This window comes from Lathyrus oleraceus, chromosome 7, assembly GCF_024323335.1.
Source record: "Lathyrus oleraceus cultivar Zhongwan6 chromosome 7, CAAS_Psat_ZW6_1.0, whole genome shotgun sequence".
Lineage (NCBI taxonomy): Eukaryota > Viridiplantae > Streptophyta > Magnoliopsida > Fabales > Fabaceae > Lathyrus > Lathyrus oleraceus.
In genome coordinates, this window is record NC_066585.1 from 129,649,128 (window position 1) to 129,668,751 (window position 19,624).

Genomic DNA, 19,624 nt, shown 5'->3' on the forward strand with positions numbered 1-19,624 from the left:
GAGTCACGCCTGTGACCGGTGTTGGGAGGGCTTTGAAGTCTAAAAAGCTCACTCCTCGCTTCATTGGTCCGTATCAAATCTTAGAACGGGTTGGAAAAGTTGCTTATCGGATGGCATTACCACCTAATCTTTCGAATTTGCATGATGTATTCCATGTGTCGCAGCTTCGGAAGTATGTCTCAGATCCGTCTCATGTGGTTAGTATGGATGATGTGCAAGTGCGGGATAATTTAACAATGGAGACAAAGCCTGTACGAGTTGAAGATCGTGAAACAAAGACTCTTCGAAGAAAAGAGATTGTGTTGGTTAAAGTCGTTTGGTTGGGAGCTGCGGGCGAAAGCATGACATGGGAACTTGAGAGTCAGATGAAGGAGTCTTATCCGGAGCTATTCGCTTGAGGTATGTTTTCGAGGACGAAAACTCTTTTAGTGGGGGAGAGTTGTAACACCCCGATAAAAATAAGATAATTATTTAATTTAAGTTAATATTATATTTATTAATTTAATTAAAATAATTGGAATTATTGGATTATTATTATTATTATTATTGGAATAATAATTATTGGAAAATATATAAGTTGGAAATAAGGAAAAAGAGTTCCATTTTTTGGTAAATAGGGTTTTACGTGAAAAGCAGAGAAGCGGCTGAAAAGAGGAAAAGGGCAAAGAGCAGAGCAAGAGGAAGAAGGTTGGAGAAGAGAAAAGCTTGAAGCTTAAAGATTCGCCGGATTAATTCAGGTAAGGGGGGTTTATCGTCGTTTAATGGGTATTATAGATTAACATGTAATGGGTAGTGATAAACCGTTGAATTGACCCTAATTGGGATGATGAGTGCTGAAAATTTGTGATGAATAAACTGTGTTTAAGCTGTGATTGAATCGGTAATTGTGTGAGTCGTGATTCCCCGAGCGTATCGCTTTTTACGGAATTGGAATCGGAGGTCCGGAAGTCCTCCAACGGCGGAAAATGCGGAGAATTCTGCATTCTGCTTCGTGTTAGCGCAGGAACAGCTTTCTGTCTTGCGTTAACCGGTTAACCCAGGGCGTTAACCGGTTAACACTGTTGTGAGTTGTGGAAATATTGCTGTTCTGTCTGTGTTAACCGGTTAACCCAGGGCGTTAACCGGTTAACACTGTTGAGTTTTGCCAGAAAGCGTGTTCTGTCTGCGTTAACCGGTTAACCCAGGGCGTTAACCGGTTAACACTGTGGGAAAAGAGAAAAAATTGATAATTGAATCTTGTGTACGTTTTGGAATGGAATTATATAGTACTTAGTGTATGTCAAAGTTGATTATAAGTTGATTATGTTGAAAACATTGTTGTGTTGCTATTATTACCCTGTTGTCGGAATTTAAAGTCGTGTATGTCAAAGTTGATTATAAGTTGATTATGTTGAAGACATTGTTGTGTTGTTATTGTTATCATGTTGTCGGAATTCATATGCATTAAGTCGGAGCTTTGCTCACACCACGTTGGCCTGGATTGGCAAAAGTTGAAAGTTGAAGGCTTAAGCCTTGATGCCTCGTTAAATTGGCAAATTTTAAGTTGGGAGTTTTACTCCAAATGGTACCACATGCATGACGAGTCGAGTCTCATTAGAGTTGCATTTCGTTGGTTTGTGGTATGAGTATTTAATTTAATTGAGCAGTGGTGCTTGTGTTGATATTGAGTATGACGTTTGAGTTGATGTGCCGTTACTGAATGTGTGATGTGATTAGGGTGATTAATGTGTCAAATTACTTAACATGACATGATAGTTTATAATGCTTATTATATCGATTGAGGAACTCACCCTTACAACTATTTTTCAGGTAACGAGCAGTGATCGAGTAGAAGCTAGTGCTTGGGGTCTAGTATAGTCTCCTTAGTGGGTCATGCTCTGATAGATGTAACATCGGGACGGGATGTTTCACCTTGTTGAATAATTCTCATGTAATGTGTTACATGTGTTGAATGATCGATTTGATCTCTATCCGCTGCGTATTTTGAAATGCTTTATGTTTTGATATAATAAAAGAGCATGACAGTTATTATGATGAATGGTGTGAAATGATTGTGTGACACCCTTAATTGCGTATTACTCTGATTGATATATTGTTATTCTAATTAAATATTTGGGGAATTTTAGAAGGGTGTTACAACCTTGACATGGCGTTCTCCACCCTTTGTGAAGGTCAGACGGTTAGAAAATGGATTTGACTGGTCTCCCACTCATCCCATGTACTCCTACATTTTCTCCCATGACTGAAGAACCACCCCACTTGATTTTTGGACTTTGAAACATTATAAATAGGCTTCAAGCTTCATTTTTCAAGGTATCCAAGCTTAGCACAATCTTAAGCACTAGAATTACCGATAAAAAGTTATAACTCGTCACATCAAGGGGTTATAACACCAGAGAGTATTGAGTTTGTACGAAGTTTGGAGCACTTTATTTTCTCGCATTTTAATCTTCCCGCCATTTATATTCCTTTACAAGTCTTCAGCAATTTATTCTGTACCAGATTCAAGCCTCCGTTTAGAGCAGGTTTTTATCATATTTTGCATTTTATTACCGCTTTATTTATTTACTCGCACTCTATTTACCTCCCACACTACTTCTTTTATTTACAAGCCTTATTTATCACACTGTATTATTTTAAACTACTTTTCCGCAATGTCTACTTCTAAGCTTCAAACTTATGTTTTCATGTTTGTCATAAGCATGTCCAACTAATTTATTGATGCTGGGATGTGAGGAACGTCACTTGACGGTACTCTAACTGTTGTTTCTTTAGGATTTCAATGTGGGATATTTTGATTTTAATGCAATCTTTATGAACTCAATTAAATCGATCACTACGAAAGTAGAGCCGTGAAAACATCGGGTAAGATCGAAAGTCGTCTGACATTAAAGAATACGATTGGTTTGTTTTTGATTAATGAATACTGCAAAAGCACTTTATTAATTAACTAGGAAAGTCTAATATTTCTAGAAGGGGGTTCTAAAACTATTTTCGGACGTGTTTGTAGGTTTAGGATCCGGTTACCAGAGCGAAAGCCTGGAACGCTTTTTAGTTAAATTTTCCAATCAAAATTACTTTCAGCTAAGTAAAGAATTTGATTTCTTAAAATAGGACTTACTACTTTAACGCATTAAGCGTCAGTCATACATGACAGTGGACGATATAAATTAGAGAGTTAAATCCGGTTCTGAACATGCAAAAGCGACCGTTCCTATTCAATTACATTTTTTTCAAAGTAGAAAATATTTCCCTATACAGCGATCCTATTTAGAAGCAATCAAGAGTATTGTTTTTTGATGAGAGCCATATCCCAGTACTATTTTCCTGAATTTATTAAAGTTATTTATTTTCACCCCTCCCTTGCTTAATTCATTCGCCTTAGAAAAACATCGTAGCAACTAGAAACGATAGATTGATAGTTAGGTCTCTGTGGGATCGATATCTTTTAAAACTATGCGATAGACTGTACACTTGCAGTTAGTTATTCTGATAGACTCATAATCTCATGAAAAAAAATCATATGAATCAATAGATGATTACCTTAACAGGTTCATATTGATGAAGTCAAGGTGCTTTACTCAAGTTCCTGAGAATGAGTTAGTCGAAATGGCTACAAGCAACTTAGATTATTCCATTAGGAAAAAGTTAGATACTCTATACCTATGGGATATGACCCAATTAACAGATAAGGTTAGACAAGTCGAACACCCGAAGCAAGAAAAGGATAAATTAGAAAAGGCTAAAATAACTCGACACCCTAGGAAAAAAGATTGCTTATGTAGAAGCAAATGATAATAATCATGAAGTCGACTTAGTTTTTGAATATGTCTAAGAGAGTGAAATTAATCTAGAAGAATATATTTGCCCTTAACATGTCACACTCTATCTAAAAAAGGAAAGAAAATGTTTTTATGAGTGTTTGCATGGTATCAAAGTTCCCCAATGGTACTCATCAAACATCAAGAAATTCGTATCAATGAAATATCTCAAGTTAATTAGCTTAAAGTATCATGATTGTCATGTCTTAATGCAACAACTTCTATCAGTGGCTATCTGTGGCATCTTACTAAAGAAATGAAAGGGTAACTATAACCAGTTATATTTATTTTTTAATTCTATATGTAATAATGTTTGATCCAAAAAAAAAATATATAAATTGGAAGACGAGGATGAAATAATCTTGTGTTAATTGGAGATGTATTTGCCACCATAAATTTTTGACATTATGGTTCACTTAATTATACATCTAGTCAGGGGAATCCGATTTTGTGGTCCAGTTTATTTAAGGTGGATGTATCCAATAGAGAGATACATGAAGATCTTTAAAGGGTATATGAAGAATCATCACCATCCAGAAGCTTCGATCGTTGAAAGGTACATCATAGAAGAAGTTGTTGAGTTATGCTCAAACTATTTGTTAGAAGCAGACTTTATAGGAATTCCAAAGTCTCATCATGATGGAAGATATGAAGGTAGAGGTTCTCAAGGTTTAAATGTTAAGTCAATAGCTCGAGATGTAGTTATTCAAGAATATTTGTATATATTGAATAATGTTGATGAAGTTTAACCTTACTTATTTTCTCACAAAAGACTTATCAAGGAAAAATTCCCCTGGACGAGTGAAAAGTGGTTGTTGAAAGAGCATAATAAGAGTTTCATAAATTGTTTTAATGAAAGAATTTCTAATGATGAGAGTGCACCCGAGACAATTAAATGAATGTATTACATGCCTAAAATTAATGTAACAACTTGGATTGCATACTACATTAATAAATCTTCCTTTTATACAAAATTAAAAGATGATTGTAGAACAATAAAGAATAATGGGGTTATGGTTGAGACTGAATCCATGTACTTTTCTAGTTCCAAAGATAAGAATCCTATAATGATACATAGACCATACTTTGGGGGCATTTGGGAGATTTGGGAGATTAATTATGTTATATTCAAAGTACCTTATTTATATGCAAGTGGATTGGTGGTAACACTTGTGTACAAACTTATGAGTTAGGATTAATACGGGTTGACCTTGGCAAGACAACTTATATGAACATCTCATTCACCACGACATCCCAAGAAAAACAAGTGTTTTATTTCACTAAACATTCTAACAAAAGATGGTAAACTATTATACAAAGAAAACACATTCCTTATAGTGATGAAAATCAAGATTTAAATTTTGGTATTCCTGAGACCCCTTCTTTTGCAACACATGTGCCTACTTCATATGAAAAAATTGATACCGATGATGGGTATGTTATTCTTTATGATCATGAAGAATGCATATGGAAAACTAACAAGTAAATATTTTTTATTATTTATTCATAATTTATTGTCTTTTATATTTTCTAAGATTTTATACATGTGTTCCAACAAGTGGTATACTAACAAGTTATTATTATTTCAAATTATAGGTGTTTAGAAACAAGACACCGAAAGACGTTCAGTCACGTTGTGCATATTGCTTCCTTCAGAATAATGAATATAGTACATAATAATTTTGTATGTTGGTTGTTTACTTGATTGATATAATGATGTACAAAATGTATGTCATTTTGGTATCATTTTGATTTTGATGTAATAATACATATTTTTCATTCATACTAATTGATTTTGGTTTTAATTCACAAATGTATTATTGCTATGTTCTATATATCTGTTATGATTCACAAAAATACAATTTATAACAATGAGTTTTGTGTAAAATTAAAAAATGTATATTTTTAAAAAATAACATATTTCACAATGGTTGGTTCTTTCAATCGTGGTAAAAAACAGTCTGCTATCTAGTTTCAAAAACGCCAAAATTTTGTTGCTAGTATCAAACTCATGATTTTTCCACTTTTTTACTACGGTTGGATATTCCAAACATGATGAAGAGTAGCGTGATATCCAGTTTATTGCCACATTCAATAGCCCGTGGTAAAAGGTAGTTCACTTACCATTACACCCTTCGTTACCACCGACCATCACCCATGGTGAAAACATTATTCCAATTATGGTGAACTATACTTTTTATAGAAGTGTATATTCAAAAACCTTGATCAGATTCTCTATAACATTGAGTGAAGACTTATGTTCCCAAAGGGGTTTGCTAAAGTTTTACTACAAATGCAATCTGGCTCCCCCAATCGTCCTTTTAGACTTGAGGAAGTCTGGATTATGCATGAAAATTTTAGAACTTGGATAAGAGACAAGTGGATTTAAATGGGGGGATCTTGTCCCACTATTGAAAGGTATGATTGCTCTTATTAAGGGGTGGAGAAATGAGATTTTTGGAAATATCTTCAAGTGGAAGAAAGAGGTTATAACTAGAATGAATGGTATTCAAAATATTGTGCATTATGGTCATAATAAATTCCTTGAGGCGCTTAAGAATGATCTTCAGGACCAATTGAATCAAACTTTTATCAAGAAGAGAGTTTTTGGTTTCAAAAGTCCAGAGGCAAGTGGATTACAAATGGGTATATGAATATGAAAAATTACTAATCAAAGACTATATTTCGTAGAAGAAATAACAAAATCATGGCTCTTAGAGGGGAATATAGAGAGTTAGAGTTTGACTTTGAAAAGATAAAAGCGATGGCTATGAGGAATTTTTCTAACATGTTTCATGAAGATAAAGAGGTAAGGGAAGATGGTGTCTCCTTCAATGTTTATCCTAAATATCTAGGGAATCATCCTGTTAGCTAGTGCATTATCTAACCATTGAGGAGATCAAGAAGGATATGTTTGATATGAGCCCTCACAAAAGCTCTAAGTGAAGATGGGTCCAACGTTTTTTTACCAGCATTGTTTGGATATTGTGGCTCCGTCCTTACATGATTTCGTTAGAAGTATCTGGAGGGATCCATATCGGATTAGTTCTACTAACAACACTTTATTGGTGTTTATCCCTAAAATTAGCAGCCTGAATTTCTCACTCAATTTCATCTTACTGCCTTGTGCAATGTTGTTTATAAACCCGTTACTAGGATTATGGTGAACCGTGTGAAGCCTCTTTTGAATAATATCATCTCGCCCCATCAATCTAGCTTTATCCCGGAAGAAATAATCACCATAATATTATTATCGCTCAGGAGATGGTACACGCGATGAAAAGAATGAAGGGTAAAAAGGTTTTCATGTCGGTAAAAATTGATTTGGAGAAAGCTTATGACATATTGAACTGGAGGTTTGTTACTCAATGTCTTTAGGACTATAAGCTCCCTAAAGAGTTAATTAATATAATTTATCATCGTATTTCTTCCACATTTTCAAAGTCTTATAGAATGGGAATAAGCTTCATAGTTTTACTCCATCTAGAGGTATTCATAAAGGTGGCTCTATATCTTCTTATATTTTTATTATTTGTATGGATCATTTGTCGCATATTATTGTTTACCAGATTAATGCAAAACTCTGGAAGCCTATGTGTTCAGGACCTTAAGTGTCTCATCTCTTGTTTGTAGATGACACTCTCCTTTTTGCAGAAGTCAATATAGAGTAAGCTTATTATATCAAGCATTTCATGGATTAGTTCCGAGAAGCCTCTAGCCAAAAGATATTAGAGAAGTCTCTAATGTGGGAAAATATCTTAGGGAAAACTTGACCAAGGTAGAAGCTCTAGAAATAGGTTTCAACATATCATTGTACATGTTCGAAGATGATTAAGTAGTTGGAAGAATCAATGTTTGAGCTTGGCTAAGGGAATTACTCTGAGTAAATATGTGTGGAACTTTATACCTTATTTTCATATGCACTATGCTAACATTCTCACTTCTATTTATAATAACCTGGAAAAAATACAACTGAAGGTCATCTGGGAAAACACATAGACAACATGCAAATCTCATTTGATTAGTTAAGAGGTTTGTTGTATGCCTAAGAAGCATTGAGGACTAGCCATCAAACGAACCCAATTAATGAATGATGCTTTTATTTTTAAAATTTTGTGGAAATTATTGACTAATCCAACTAATTTATGGTTCTAGGTTCTCATTAGTAAATATGGCATGAAGCAAAATCTAGTCAAAAATATTATTTGTAAAGCGACGAATTTCCCAATGTGGAAATCTATAGCAAAGAATTGGGAAAAGTTTCAGAAGAACATGGCGTGAAAGTTAAGGGATATCAGAAGGGTCAATTTTTAGCTTGATCATTGGATTCCAACTGAGAAAATTATTTTATTTAATTTTCCCCAACCTGATATGATTTTGGATACTACTTTGACAGTTAACGATGTTGTCAACAGGGAGGAAAAATGGGACATGGACTTGCTCAAAAATTGGATTAATATATAGATGGTGAATCATATTATGGTCATTCCTCCACCTTTTCCTAAATATGGCGTAGACAAGTTAGGGGTGGTGGAGGGCAATAGAGACAATGAACTTTCTATTAGCAATGCTTATAATTTCCTTGATGCTTCTTTTATTGTGGCAGATGCTAGTATCAACTAGAGTATCATTTAGGAGGGAAAATGCCCTCATCGAATATAGTCTTTCATTTGGACTTTGGCTCATGAGAGGATGTTAACAAACTTTATATGTAACAAGTGGAATCCAACAATACCTGCTAAGTGAAACCGGTGTACTTACATTGAGGAGACTTTGATACATGTTCTACGAGATTCCCCCTATGCATCACAAATATGAATTTGACTTGTTGCTTCAACCAAAATGAGTCAGTTTTATTCCTTTTCTTATAGGAATTGGATCTCTTACAACCTTAAAGAAGATATTGCATAATTTCATTGAATACACTTGAAGCCAATCTTTATGGCATCTTGTTAATATCTTTGGAAATGGAAAAACAACAAAATTCGAGGAGGGGTTTTAACGCCCTGACAAGCTACGAATTTTTTTTCAAGAACAAAGATTAGACAAGCTCGCTAGCAGCATCCTGATAACAATTGGATTAAGCTCAATTTCGATGGTTTTTATAAAATCTCTATGTCCATGGCTGATTGCGAAGGCTTATTTAGAGATTCTTCCGGGGGTTGATTGAAGGGTTATGCTCGTAAAATTGGTGTGTTATGTTCACTCTACTGAAACATGGGTAATGTTACATGGTCTGGAGTGATTTATAAATTTAGTGGTCGAGAGTGACTCTAAAAAATCTTAATAGATATGGTGTGTAAAGAGAGTTTTAAATGATTAAATTTTTTTAACTTTAGTTCGTAGAATAAATAAATGACGCGCATTAAATTCAACCATACATGACGTGAATGCAACTATTATGCAGATTGAATAGTGAATTATAGTCTTAATTTAAACAACTATAAACTAATCATTCTTCCATCCATCTCGATGAATGAGGTGAGGACTTTCCTAATTAAAGATAAATTTGAGATCATTTTTCCTAATCTAGTTAAGATTTCTTATTTGTTAGTTGGTTTTCTCTTTGGGCCATTATACCCTCTTTTGTAAAAAAAAATATAAAACAATGAATGAATTGAGTAAAGAGATTTTTCAAATTTAGAAAGACAAGATAAGAAAAAAATTGAATAAGTGGTTACAAATTATCAACTATTAACTAACCAACCATTAAGCAATGGCCACAACACTACTCCATTAACGCTTGGTTACAACAAACTCTTCCTTTTTAAACACACTCATTCCATTTCCATTCCGTTCAATTCTTTTCTTCTTCGTTCATTCATTCAGATTCATCTTCATTTCCATTATGGATCCCGTAAGCGAATGGGGAAACACACCCCTTGTAACCGTCGACCCTGAGATCCACGACCTTATCGAAAAAGAAAAACGCCGCCAATGCCGCGGAATCGAACTCATCGCATCGGAAAATTTCACCTCCTTCGCCGTCATAGAAGCCTTAGGAAGTGCACTTACCAACAAATACTCAGAAGGCATTCCGGGAAACCGTTACTACGGCGGTAACGAATTCATCGACGAAATTGAAAACCTCTGTCGTTCGCGTGCACTCCAAGCTTTCCATCTCGATCCACAAGCTTGGGGAGTTAACGTTCAGCCTTACTCCGGCTCTCCGGCTAACTTCGCTGCGTACACAGCTGTTCTCAATCCTCATGATCGGATCATGGGATTGGATCTTCCTTCCGGTGGTCATCTTACGCATGGTTATTATACTTCCGGCGGGAAGAAGATCTCGGCGACTTCGATTTATTTCGAGAGTTTGCCGTATAAGGTGAATTCAACAACTGGTTATATTGATTATGATCGGTTGGAAGAGAAGGCTTTGGATTTTAGGCCTAGGTTGATTATCTGTGGTGGTAGTGCGTACCCTAGGGATTGGGAATACAATAGATTAAGAGATGTTGCTGATAAGTGTGGCGCTCTTTTGCTTTGTGATATGGCTCATTTTAGTGGCCTTGTTGCTGCTCAGGTACAAAATTTCATATCAGGTTTACATTCTTAATTGTAATATAGTTTAATGGTAGATAACTTATGTTTACATTATGCAGCATCAAATTGTTTTTTATTTGAATGACATTTTGTAAATATGTGTTGATTTTATAATGATGAATTAAATTCGAAATCCAAGGGCATATGTTAGTGAGTCTAGGGAGCTTCGGAAGTGTTATCCACCAAATACCTTAAGACGTCATTGATCAAACTGCTTTAACAAAGAACAATCGTGTTCAACATTTTAAAAAACGGTCAGCAACCACGAAAATGGATGCGATAAAATTGTATTAGCATCTACTGATACTATTATTCACCGTTTTTATGTTAAAGAACAAATTGTGGTTAATTCACACAGTGACGACCGCAATCAATGTCGCAACACCTGTAGCGACCGTTTTTTAAAACCTTGATGTTTATTGTCTTTTACTTTTGTTTCTCTTTAATCATTTATACTGATTGCCGTTTTAACAATTGGTATCATAGTCATGATTAGATTCGGTGGAGGAGCGGAAGTGAGATCTGTGGGGAATTGTTTGGATTCAAGTGTGAGAGGTTAGGTTCCACGTCGACTATAAATGGAGAAAATGTTGGATATATAATGTAAAATAGTCATAAGCCCATTGTCTTAATTTTGTGTGTGGATATTTGATGTGAAAGTAAAATTTTGTTAATAAATCTTTGTGAGAGGTTAGGTCTCACCTTGGTGATGTAAAGATGCATTGCAAGGCATGTCCGTTTATGTCTCAGCATTTCTTGTGGATGATGATATGGCTTATTTTGTTTGGTGCGAATAAATGATAAGTTTTTGTGTTTACAGGAGGTTAATAATCCGTTTGAGTACTGTGACATAGTGACAACAACAACTCACAAGAGCTTGAGGGGTCCTAGGGCGGGTATGATCTTCTACAGGAAGGGACCTAAGCCACCCAAGAAGGGCCAGGCTGACAATGCAGTTTATGATTTTGAGGACAAGATCAACTTTGCAGTCTTCCCCTCCCTTCAAGGTGGTCCTCACAATCACCAGATTGGTGCCCTTGCTGTTGCCTTGAAACAGGCCATGTCACCTGGGTTCAAAGTATATGCAAAGCAAGTTAAGGCCAATGCAGTTGCCATTGGAAATTACTTGATGAGCAAGGGATACAGTCTTGTCACTGGTGGAACTGAGAACCATCTTGTATTGTGGGATCTCCGCCCTCTTGGATTGACCGGTAAAGGATACCTTACACCTAAAAAATATCTTATCTGGTTTAAACTGCGTCCAATCTGTTTGAAACTTAATATCGCTGTTTGAAATTCTTTGAAGGAAACAAGGTGGAGAAACTCTGTGACCTCTGTAACATCACAGTGAACAAAAATGCTGTTTTTGGCGATAGCAGTGCCTTGGCTCCTGGAGGAGTACGAGTCGGTAAGAAACTTCATATGAACTTGTCAAAATACTGTATTTTTTCTGATGCTTATAAAACTTGTTTACATGAGGTGGCTGAGTGGAGTTCTGTTAACAGGTGCTCCGGCAATGACATCTAGAGGTTTGGTTGAAAAGGACTTTGAGCAGATTGGAGAGTTCCTTCACCGTGCTGTGACTCTCACACTAGAGATCCAAAAGGAGCATGGCAAACTTTTGAAGGATTTCAACAAGGGCTTAGTTGACAACAAAGCTATTGAAGAACTCAAAGCTGATGTTGAGAAGTTCTCTTCCTCATTTGGTATGCCTGGTTTCCTGGTATCTGAGATGAAGTACAAGGATTAAACTTCCCTCTCAATGTTTCTCTCAAAGTTTGAGACATGGTGGAAGACAAATGGAGAAAAATAAATAAGCTTCTTCTTATTTAGATTTCATGTTTTTGTTAGCCTGATCATATTTTTTCTTAGTAGTAGTAGAGCATCGCATTGCATCAAAATAAAATTTCCTATTTTCATTTTGCTAAAAGGCTTGGATGTTTCATCATTTTGTGTATAAAAATGGACGCAAACAGCCTGCTCCTACATACTAAATTTAGCTAACAGAATAAAGCAAATGGAGAAACGATGGCGTCAAAGTACTGCATATACAAATGTGACATCTCCTGTATGCTACTTACTGTTTGGATTGATGGATTTTGAAAAGAAATAAATAGTGTGAAGAGAAGTTGAAGAAACATAAGTTAATAGATTTTATTGGCGGGCTTTTCACTCAAGAATTTCACTCTATTTTAGTGAGATTTTCAATATGGAGGTAGAGTGACTTATCCTCCATTAGTAATTGCTTGTGTAGTGATTTTGTTTGGGGACAAATTATAGTTATTTTAATTGATTATCTACATCAGGTCTTATCCATAAGAATTTTCAATCGATTCTTACCTAGCTAGAACTAACTAAGTACCACGGTGGTTACTTAAAATTGCATCGTGAAAGTTTGGATCATGAGAGTGTAGTCTTTTTAAGGCCTCATATTCGAATTTTACAGATGCAACCAATCTATCTGTTAGAAAAGTTTTAAAAGAGACCCCTAATGGACAAGGAGACTAATCCAAACTCTGATTTTAAAATGGACTTCCCGTAGTGGAAGGTGTGCTCAATAGACAGCGGGAGGTATGCTCAATAGAAAGATTGCAATAATAACAACAATTCAACTTTATCCTATTAAATGGGTGAGTTCATGGATCAACTTCCGCCATAATCTATTTCAAATCATGTTTTTGCCCGAATTGTTAATCTCGAGATTTTTTAAAATGATTTTTCTAATAGTTTTCCTAGGTCTACCTATAGCTATTTGACTCCTCTATATATTTTCTTTACCACATAATCTACAAATATTCTCACTATATATTCAAACTATCGAAGTCTATTTTTCATCGTCCTTTCTATTATAGATACTTTCTAACACTCTCAAATCTTATTATTTCTAATTTTATCACGTATAATATTACTACACATTCAACGCAACATTCTTATCTCCATTATACTTACTTTATTTCTACGTTGATTCTAAAGTATTCAACATTCTATTTCATACAACATCAAATATCTTACTGCAGTTGAATACAAATTTTTCTTCGACTTGACTTTCAATTCGATGGTTTAAAATAAAATAAAAATAAAGATAATAATAATATTATGGTCTTTAACAATAGCTAACATTTTTGTTAAAAAAAGACTAATATTTTTTGTTTTAGCGACTAAAATATAAGGATCGTAGTACTTAACTTTTGCCAAATTTTTAATACACATAAATGTTAAACCAACCGTTAAGTCATTTTTGTTTCCTTTCTGAACGGTCATATAGCCCAAAACAAGTCAAATTGCAAAAGCACAAGTGGAGTAATAATGAAAATAAGACCGTTACTTTGAATCTAATAGCCATCAATATATCTTATAAATCACCACCTCCTTAAACCTCATACTCATAAATCTCATCTCATAGTTATCTTAATTACAATTCAGAAGTAGAAAAAATATGAAGAACAATTCTATTGAGAAGAATCAACAACGGCAATACAACATTCACAAAGCATTCCTCTTCTGCAACTACATACTCTTATCAGCATCCTCTAGTTGCATCTTCCTCACTCTCTCCCTAAACCTCTTCCCTTCAATCTGCGGCTTCTTCTTGATTCTCCTCCACGCATTCACTATCGCCGGAGCCGTTTCCGCCTCGGCATCATCCTCTCTAACCACCATTACCCGCTGGTACTCCGCACACATGGTTGTCACTGTTCTAACTGCCATATTTCAAGGTTCCGTTTCCGTGCTGGTTTTCACTAGAACAGATGATTTTCTTGCTGAGTTGAAATCTTATGTGAGGGAAGAAGATGGTTCGGTTATACTGAAACTATGCGGTGGACTTGCTGGTGTTATATTCTTGTTGGAGTGGGTTGTTTTGACATTGGCGTTTTTCTTGAAGTGTTATTCTGATGATGAAGAAGGTGGTGGTGGTAAGGTTCAGAGTGAAGAGGAATTGAAGGATTGGCCATGAAGTTTTCATGTTTAGTAAATTGTTCTGTTTATAAGTTACAACAACGTTGATTCTTTCATTTGTTGGATTTGGATGTTTGATTATAATTATTATTACTACTATACTATGTTGTTTTAATTCTTGAACCTTTGATGGATTTTATGTGCCCTGTGATTATTGTGGCAATACACGGCTTAATTGTTTTACTAAATTCTAGATCTTAATTTTAAGTTCATATATATACTATTGGGAAAAGAATTTCAGTTTTGTTCTCTCGTGTTTTTGAAGTGCAATTTATGTTTGACCCCTAAAAATATCCAAGCTTAACCCCAAGGATCTCTTAGCGGGTTGTTCTTTGGTTTAATTTCAAGACGTTCAAATAAGTTCTGTTTTCAACTACCATTTGTGTTGTGGTTGAAGTTGTGTTTAGAGTAGTCGAAGTTGTGTTGTTGATGTAAAGTCATAAGTTCAACAAGAAAGAATTTGACGGATGATTGAGTCACCGTGTAGTATCGAATTCGACTAGAAACAAATGTCGCATAAGTTAGTTAATTAGTTTTGTGTACTATACACCCTTATGAATAACAACTTGAATTAAAAATCTATTTTTACGTTAATCAGGAAACTCTTCACTTTTCTATCTTTCTCAACCCTAGAGTTATTTTGTAGTGTCGAATTCGACTTGAAACACTTGTTGCATAAGTTAGTTAGTTGATTTTGTGTATAAATACCTATGCACTACCCCTTATGAGTAACAACTGAATTAAAATCTAATCACCACATTAATCAAGAAACTTTTTTATTTTCTCTCTTTCTCAACCTTAGAATTATTTTCTACTCTAACAAATTGGTATCAACGAGCCTGATTGCGATTCAGAGACAATCTGTAATTGCAAACGCTAACCCAACATCATTGTAATTTTCAGCGAATCTATCGATTTTCAAAGGCGAGAACTATGAGAGGTGGATTGCGCAGATAAATGTCATCTTCAGATTTAGAGACGTGGGTGAAATCGTGAAAGAAGGAGTCTCATTGTTGGAGGTGAATGCAGGTGATGTTCAAAAGGCTGTGCACAAGGAACAGATGAAGAAAGATGGAAAATCCCTATTCTTGATTCACTAGTGCGTGGATTCAAATATCTTTGAGAAGATAATAGAAGAAGAACCAACTAAAGAAGTTTGGGATAAGCTGGAGAAGTTGTAGGATGGTGATGAGAAACTCAAGTGAGTGAAGTTCCAGACCTTGAGAAAGCAATTCGAAATGACTCAAATAAAAGAAGATGAGTCAGTTTCAAAATTATTTTTGTGTATGACGCTGCTAACGAACCAGATGAAGATGTGTGGTGAATCGATGAATAATTTGTAGTAGATTGAGAAAATATTGAGATCACTAACTGTAAGTTTTGATTACATTGTAGTGTCTATTGAAGAGTCCAATAAACTAAGATGAAGGTAGAAGAACTCCAAGTTTCATTAGAGGCTCATGAGATGAGTTCGAAGTAGATGAACTAAGAAAGGGGGAATGTGGCTGAATAGGCACCGCAAACAAGATTCACCAAGAAGTATGGTAAAGAAAAGGCGAAACAAAGAAAGAATCTTGCTAATGATGAGAATTCAAGCAAGAATTCAAAGAATCACGCTGAAAAAATAAAGAAAGACATGGACAACATGAATATGACAAATAAATTTGACATGAAAGAGGTGTAGTGCTACACTTGTCAAAGACTTGGTCATTATGCAAGAGATTGTAAATTGCCCAAGGAGTCGAGGACAAAAGGAAAGAAAGAAGTTCACTTTGCTCATGCAGGAGGAAGTGATTCTAATGAGGTGTTGTTAATAGCCAATATGCAACCTAGAGATGATTTAGCTAGAGTGTGGTATCTGAATTCTAGATGCAGCAATCACATTACTGGAAACAAAAACTAGTTTATCATGTTGGATGAATCAGTAAAGAAGGATATCAGATTTATAGATGGAAGGCATGTCGCATCAAAAGGAAATGGTAACATAGTTTCACTGAAGAAAGATGGTTAAAAAGCTACCATCACTAATGTGTTGTATGTCCATTTGATGAAAATTAATCTGATAAGCATAAGTCAGATACTTGCTAAAGGGTACAATGTAAAGATGGTAGACAATCAGATGAATGTGTTTGATGGTGTTAGAAGGTTTGTCCTGATAGCACCATTGGCAGATAACAAGACGTTCAAGATTGAGATTGACATAGTTGATCATCAATGTCTTACTTCGACTGCTGTAGAAGACAATAACCGGTCGTTGCATCACATGTATGGACACTTGAACTTTAGAAGCTTAAGTATGCTCAATAAGAAGAAGATGGCGTATGGCTTATCTCATATAAGGGAGTCAAGTCAGATATGTGAAGAATGTTGTAGAGCCAAATAAGCGAGGAGTTCATTCAAGTATGACTAGGTCAGTATGTAGTGTCGAATTCGAGATATTCAAGAATATTGTTTATATGAAGTCACAAGCTCAAGAAGAAGAAGAACTCGATAGATGATTAGGTCAGTATGTAGTGTCGAATTCGATTAGAAACACATGTTGCACAAATTAATTAATTAGTTAATTTTATGTATACCTATGTACTACACCCTTATAACTTGAATTAAAATCTAATCACCACAATAATAAAAAAAACTCTTAGCTTATCTCTCTTTCTCACCCTAGAGTATTCCCTATTCCAATAATATCCAATGAAAAATTTATTTTGGTTACATGTGTCATATTTTGCGGATCTAAATTCCCACGTTACATTTAAGCAATAAAGCTATTTCAATTATTTTTGTAAATAAACAATCTATATTTGACTCCATTAATTTATATTATATTAATGCATTACATTTTAATAATCACTTTTTAATTAAATTATTTCAAAAATAATAATATTTAATGTGAAGTTTTCCACTTTTAAGTTGCCTAAACAAACTCTATTTCTTAAATTTAAGCAATTAATGGTGCCACATCATCCCACTTCAATGATAAAAAAACAAGCAATAGAACTTTGAATTAATAAATTATTAAACTCTCACCATTAAATATGCTCTTAATTACTCTTTTACGTCCGTCAATCTCTCAAATACATGAAAAAAATTCCAAAAACTAATAACTCTTCTACCTATGTTAAATAAGTACTTTTTAATCCTATTTTGTTTAAAATTAATTTTATGTCTTTTCAATTCTCAAATCAATTTTTTTGCTTTTTTTTTTTAAATTTGTGGGACTCGTATATATTCCCTTTTCTATAATGAGAGAAATATAAATTGACTAAAAATGAATTTATATCATTATTTGAATTAAATATAAATAATTTATTTTTTAGGTAGAAATACATTAGTGTCATCTTTTTTTGTTTTTTTTACCGAGATAACCCAATTTTTCGAAAAAATTCCCAAAATACCCCAGTTTTCAGCAAAATTTCCAATCTACCCCACTTTTAGGAGGTGTCGCCAATTGAATTGGCGACTCCTCTTAAATCTTGAATGGAGGCGCCAATTGGATTGGCTAGGGCAGGTGCCCTAGCCAATCCAATTGGCGCATATGTGTAAGGTTTAAGAGTAGTTGCCAATTCAATTGGCGACACCCTTAAAAAAGCCTCAAATGATAAAACCTCCAACATGAAAGTTGTAGATATTTTCAAAACAATGAATTTGGACATAAATTTTGCATCATTTGGATTTTTTATGAGAAAGTTATGGGCAGTTGAAGTTGGACTTCTGATTTTTTCAACTGTTATCTGACCTATAATGTTTTGTATTATCGCATGTGTTTCTTTTAGAGTTATGAAATTTTGTCCAACGTAACAATTGAAGTAGACATCTCAAATTTTCCAATGCATTTGGTCCAACCTCAAAATAATTAAAAATGAGTGAGTTAGGTCCTTGCGAAGTTGACCCAAAATTAGGGTTTCTGTCAAAACATGTGTATGTGAATTTTGCCAAAAGGGACCAACTTCAAGCCCTTTTGTTTGAATGATAAAACCCTCAAATGACAAAAACTTCAACATAAAAGTTGTAGATCTTTTTAAGACAATGAATTTGGACTAAAAGTTTGCATCATTTGCATTTTTTTTGAGAAAGGTATGAGCACCTAAACTTGGACTCTTTGACATTTCAATTGTTATGTGGCCTATAATGTTTTATATTATCACATGTATTTCTTTTAGAGTTATGAAATTTTGTCCAACATAACAATTGAAGTAGACATCTCAAATTTTCCAATGCATTTGGTCCCACCTCAAAATAATTAAAAAATGAGTGAGTTAGGTTCTTGGGTAGTTGACCCAAAATTAGGGTTTTAGTCAAAACATGTGTATGTGAATTTTGCCAAAATGGAGTTTAGACAAAGAAACCTAATGTTTGGAGTTTACACAAAGATAAATTTGATATAATACGACTTGATATTAATAAAATTTGGAGTTTACACAAAGAAACCTAATGGTGATGATCGAGATCACCTAACCGACCTCCGGTCCTACATCCCCTAGCTACCCTAACCCTTGGCCCTAACCCACGTTGACGATTCTGCACCGGTGTTTGTTCATCTGAGGGGCCAGGAGCGTCATTACCTCCTACAGGAGAAGATCCGTTGAGGTATTCAGCCAAGTCAGCATAGTCTTCAGTATTCAATGATGGTGTAGCGGCGTAGCTGAGCTCATGACCCATGCCAGAGAAGTTGGGATGTGGTTGACTCATGGATGGGCGACCGGGACGGTTGAAGGGAGACATGGGTGTGAATGATGCGTCTAGGAAAGGTTGGAAAGGTTGTTGGGGTGTTTGGAAGAGATATGGTTGTGAGATGTTTTGGTTTTGTGATGTTTGGGCTTCTTGGCTACGGTAGGAGGAGGGGCGGTTAGTGTTTTGGCTAAGGCGACTTTGGTAGGGTGATGGTGTGGGTGCAAAGCGATGTTCGGTCTGAGGTTGATGGTCAATTTGTCGGTGGTGGTATGGGGTATGTTCTTGGTATTGGGGTTAGGTGAATGGCATGTTTTGGTTGTATGTTTGTGTGTTTGTGGAACGGAAAGTTTGACGGATAAGGGGTTGTGAGTAACCGGGCTGAGAATGTTGTTGGGGGTTAGATGTTGATCCTTCTTGTGTGTAACTTGTGTGGCGTGGGTCATAGAGGTACATATCATCGGCGATGAATTGAAAACCAACCGGTCTGTACCAAGCCATATAAGTACGACTTGGTTTTACCTCATTTGGCATGACTGCGTCAGTTAAGACATGGTCATGACGGTGCTTCCACTTGCGACACTCCGATCTTGCGAAGGTTTGCCAAGGGTTGAAGTTCCATTGGTCGTTCA

At 35.2% G+C, this 19,624-nt stretch overlaps 2 protein-coding genes across 2 annotated transcripts; both read left to right on the top strand.

Annotated features, from left to right (window-relative positions):
- Positions 1 to 9,498: 9,498 nt before the first annotated feature.
- LOC127100573 (serine hydroxymethyltransferase 4) lies at positions 9,499 to 12,667 on the top strand. Its single transcript, XM_051037800.1, has 4 exons — positions 9,499 to 10,347; positions 11,188 to 11,578; positions 11,674 to 11,775; positions 11,873 to 12,667. Exons 1-4 carry the CDS (start codon positions 9,670 to 9,672, stop codon positions 12,115 to 12,117), a joined length of 1,416 nt encoding a protein of 471 aa, XP_050893757.1. The 5' UTR covers positions 9,499 to 9,669; the 3' UTR covers positions 12,118 to 12,667.
- Positions 12,668 to 13,736: 1,069 nt separating this feature from the next.
- LOC127100574 (uncharacterized) lies at positions 13,737 to 14,568 on the top strand. Its single transcript, XM_051037801.1, has one exon. It carries the CDS (start codon positions 13,804 to 13,806, stop codon positions 14,320 to 14,322), a length of 519 nt encoding a protein of 172 aa, XP_050893758.1. The 5' UTR covers positions 13,737 to 13,803; the 3' UTR covers positions 14,323 to 14,568.
- The last annotated feature ends 5,056 nt before the right edge of the window (positions 14,569 to 19,624 follow it).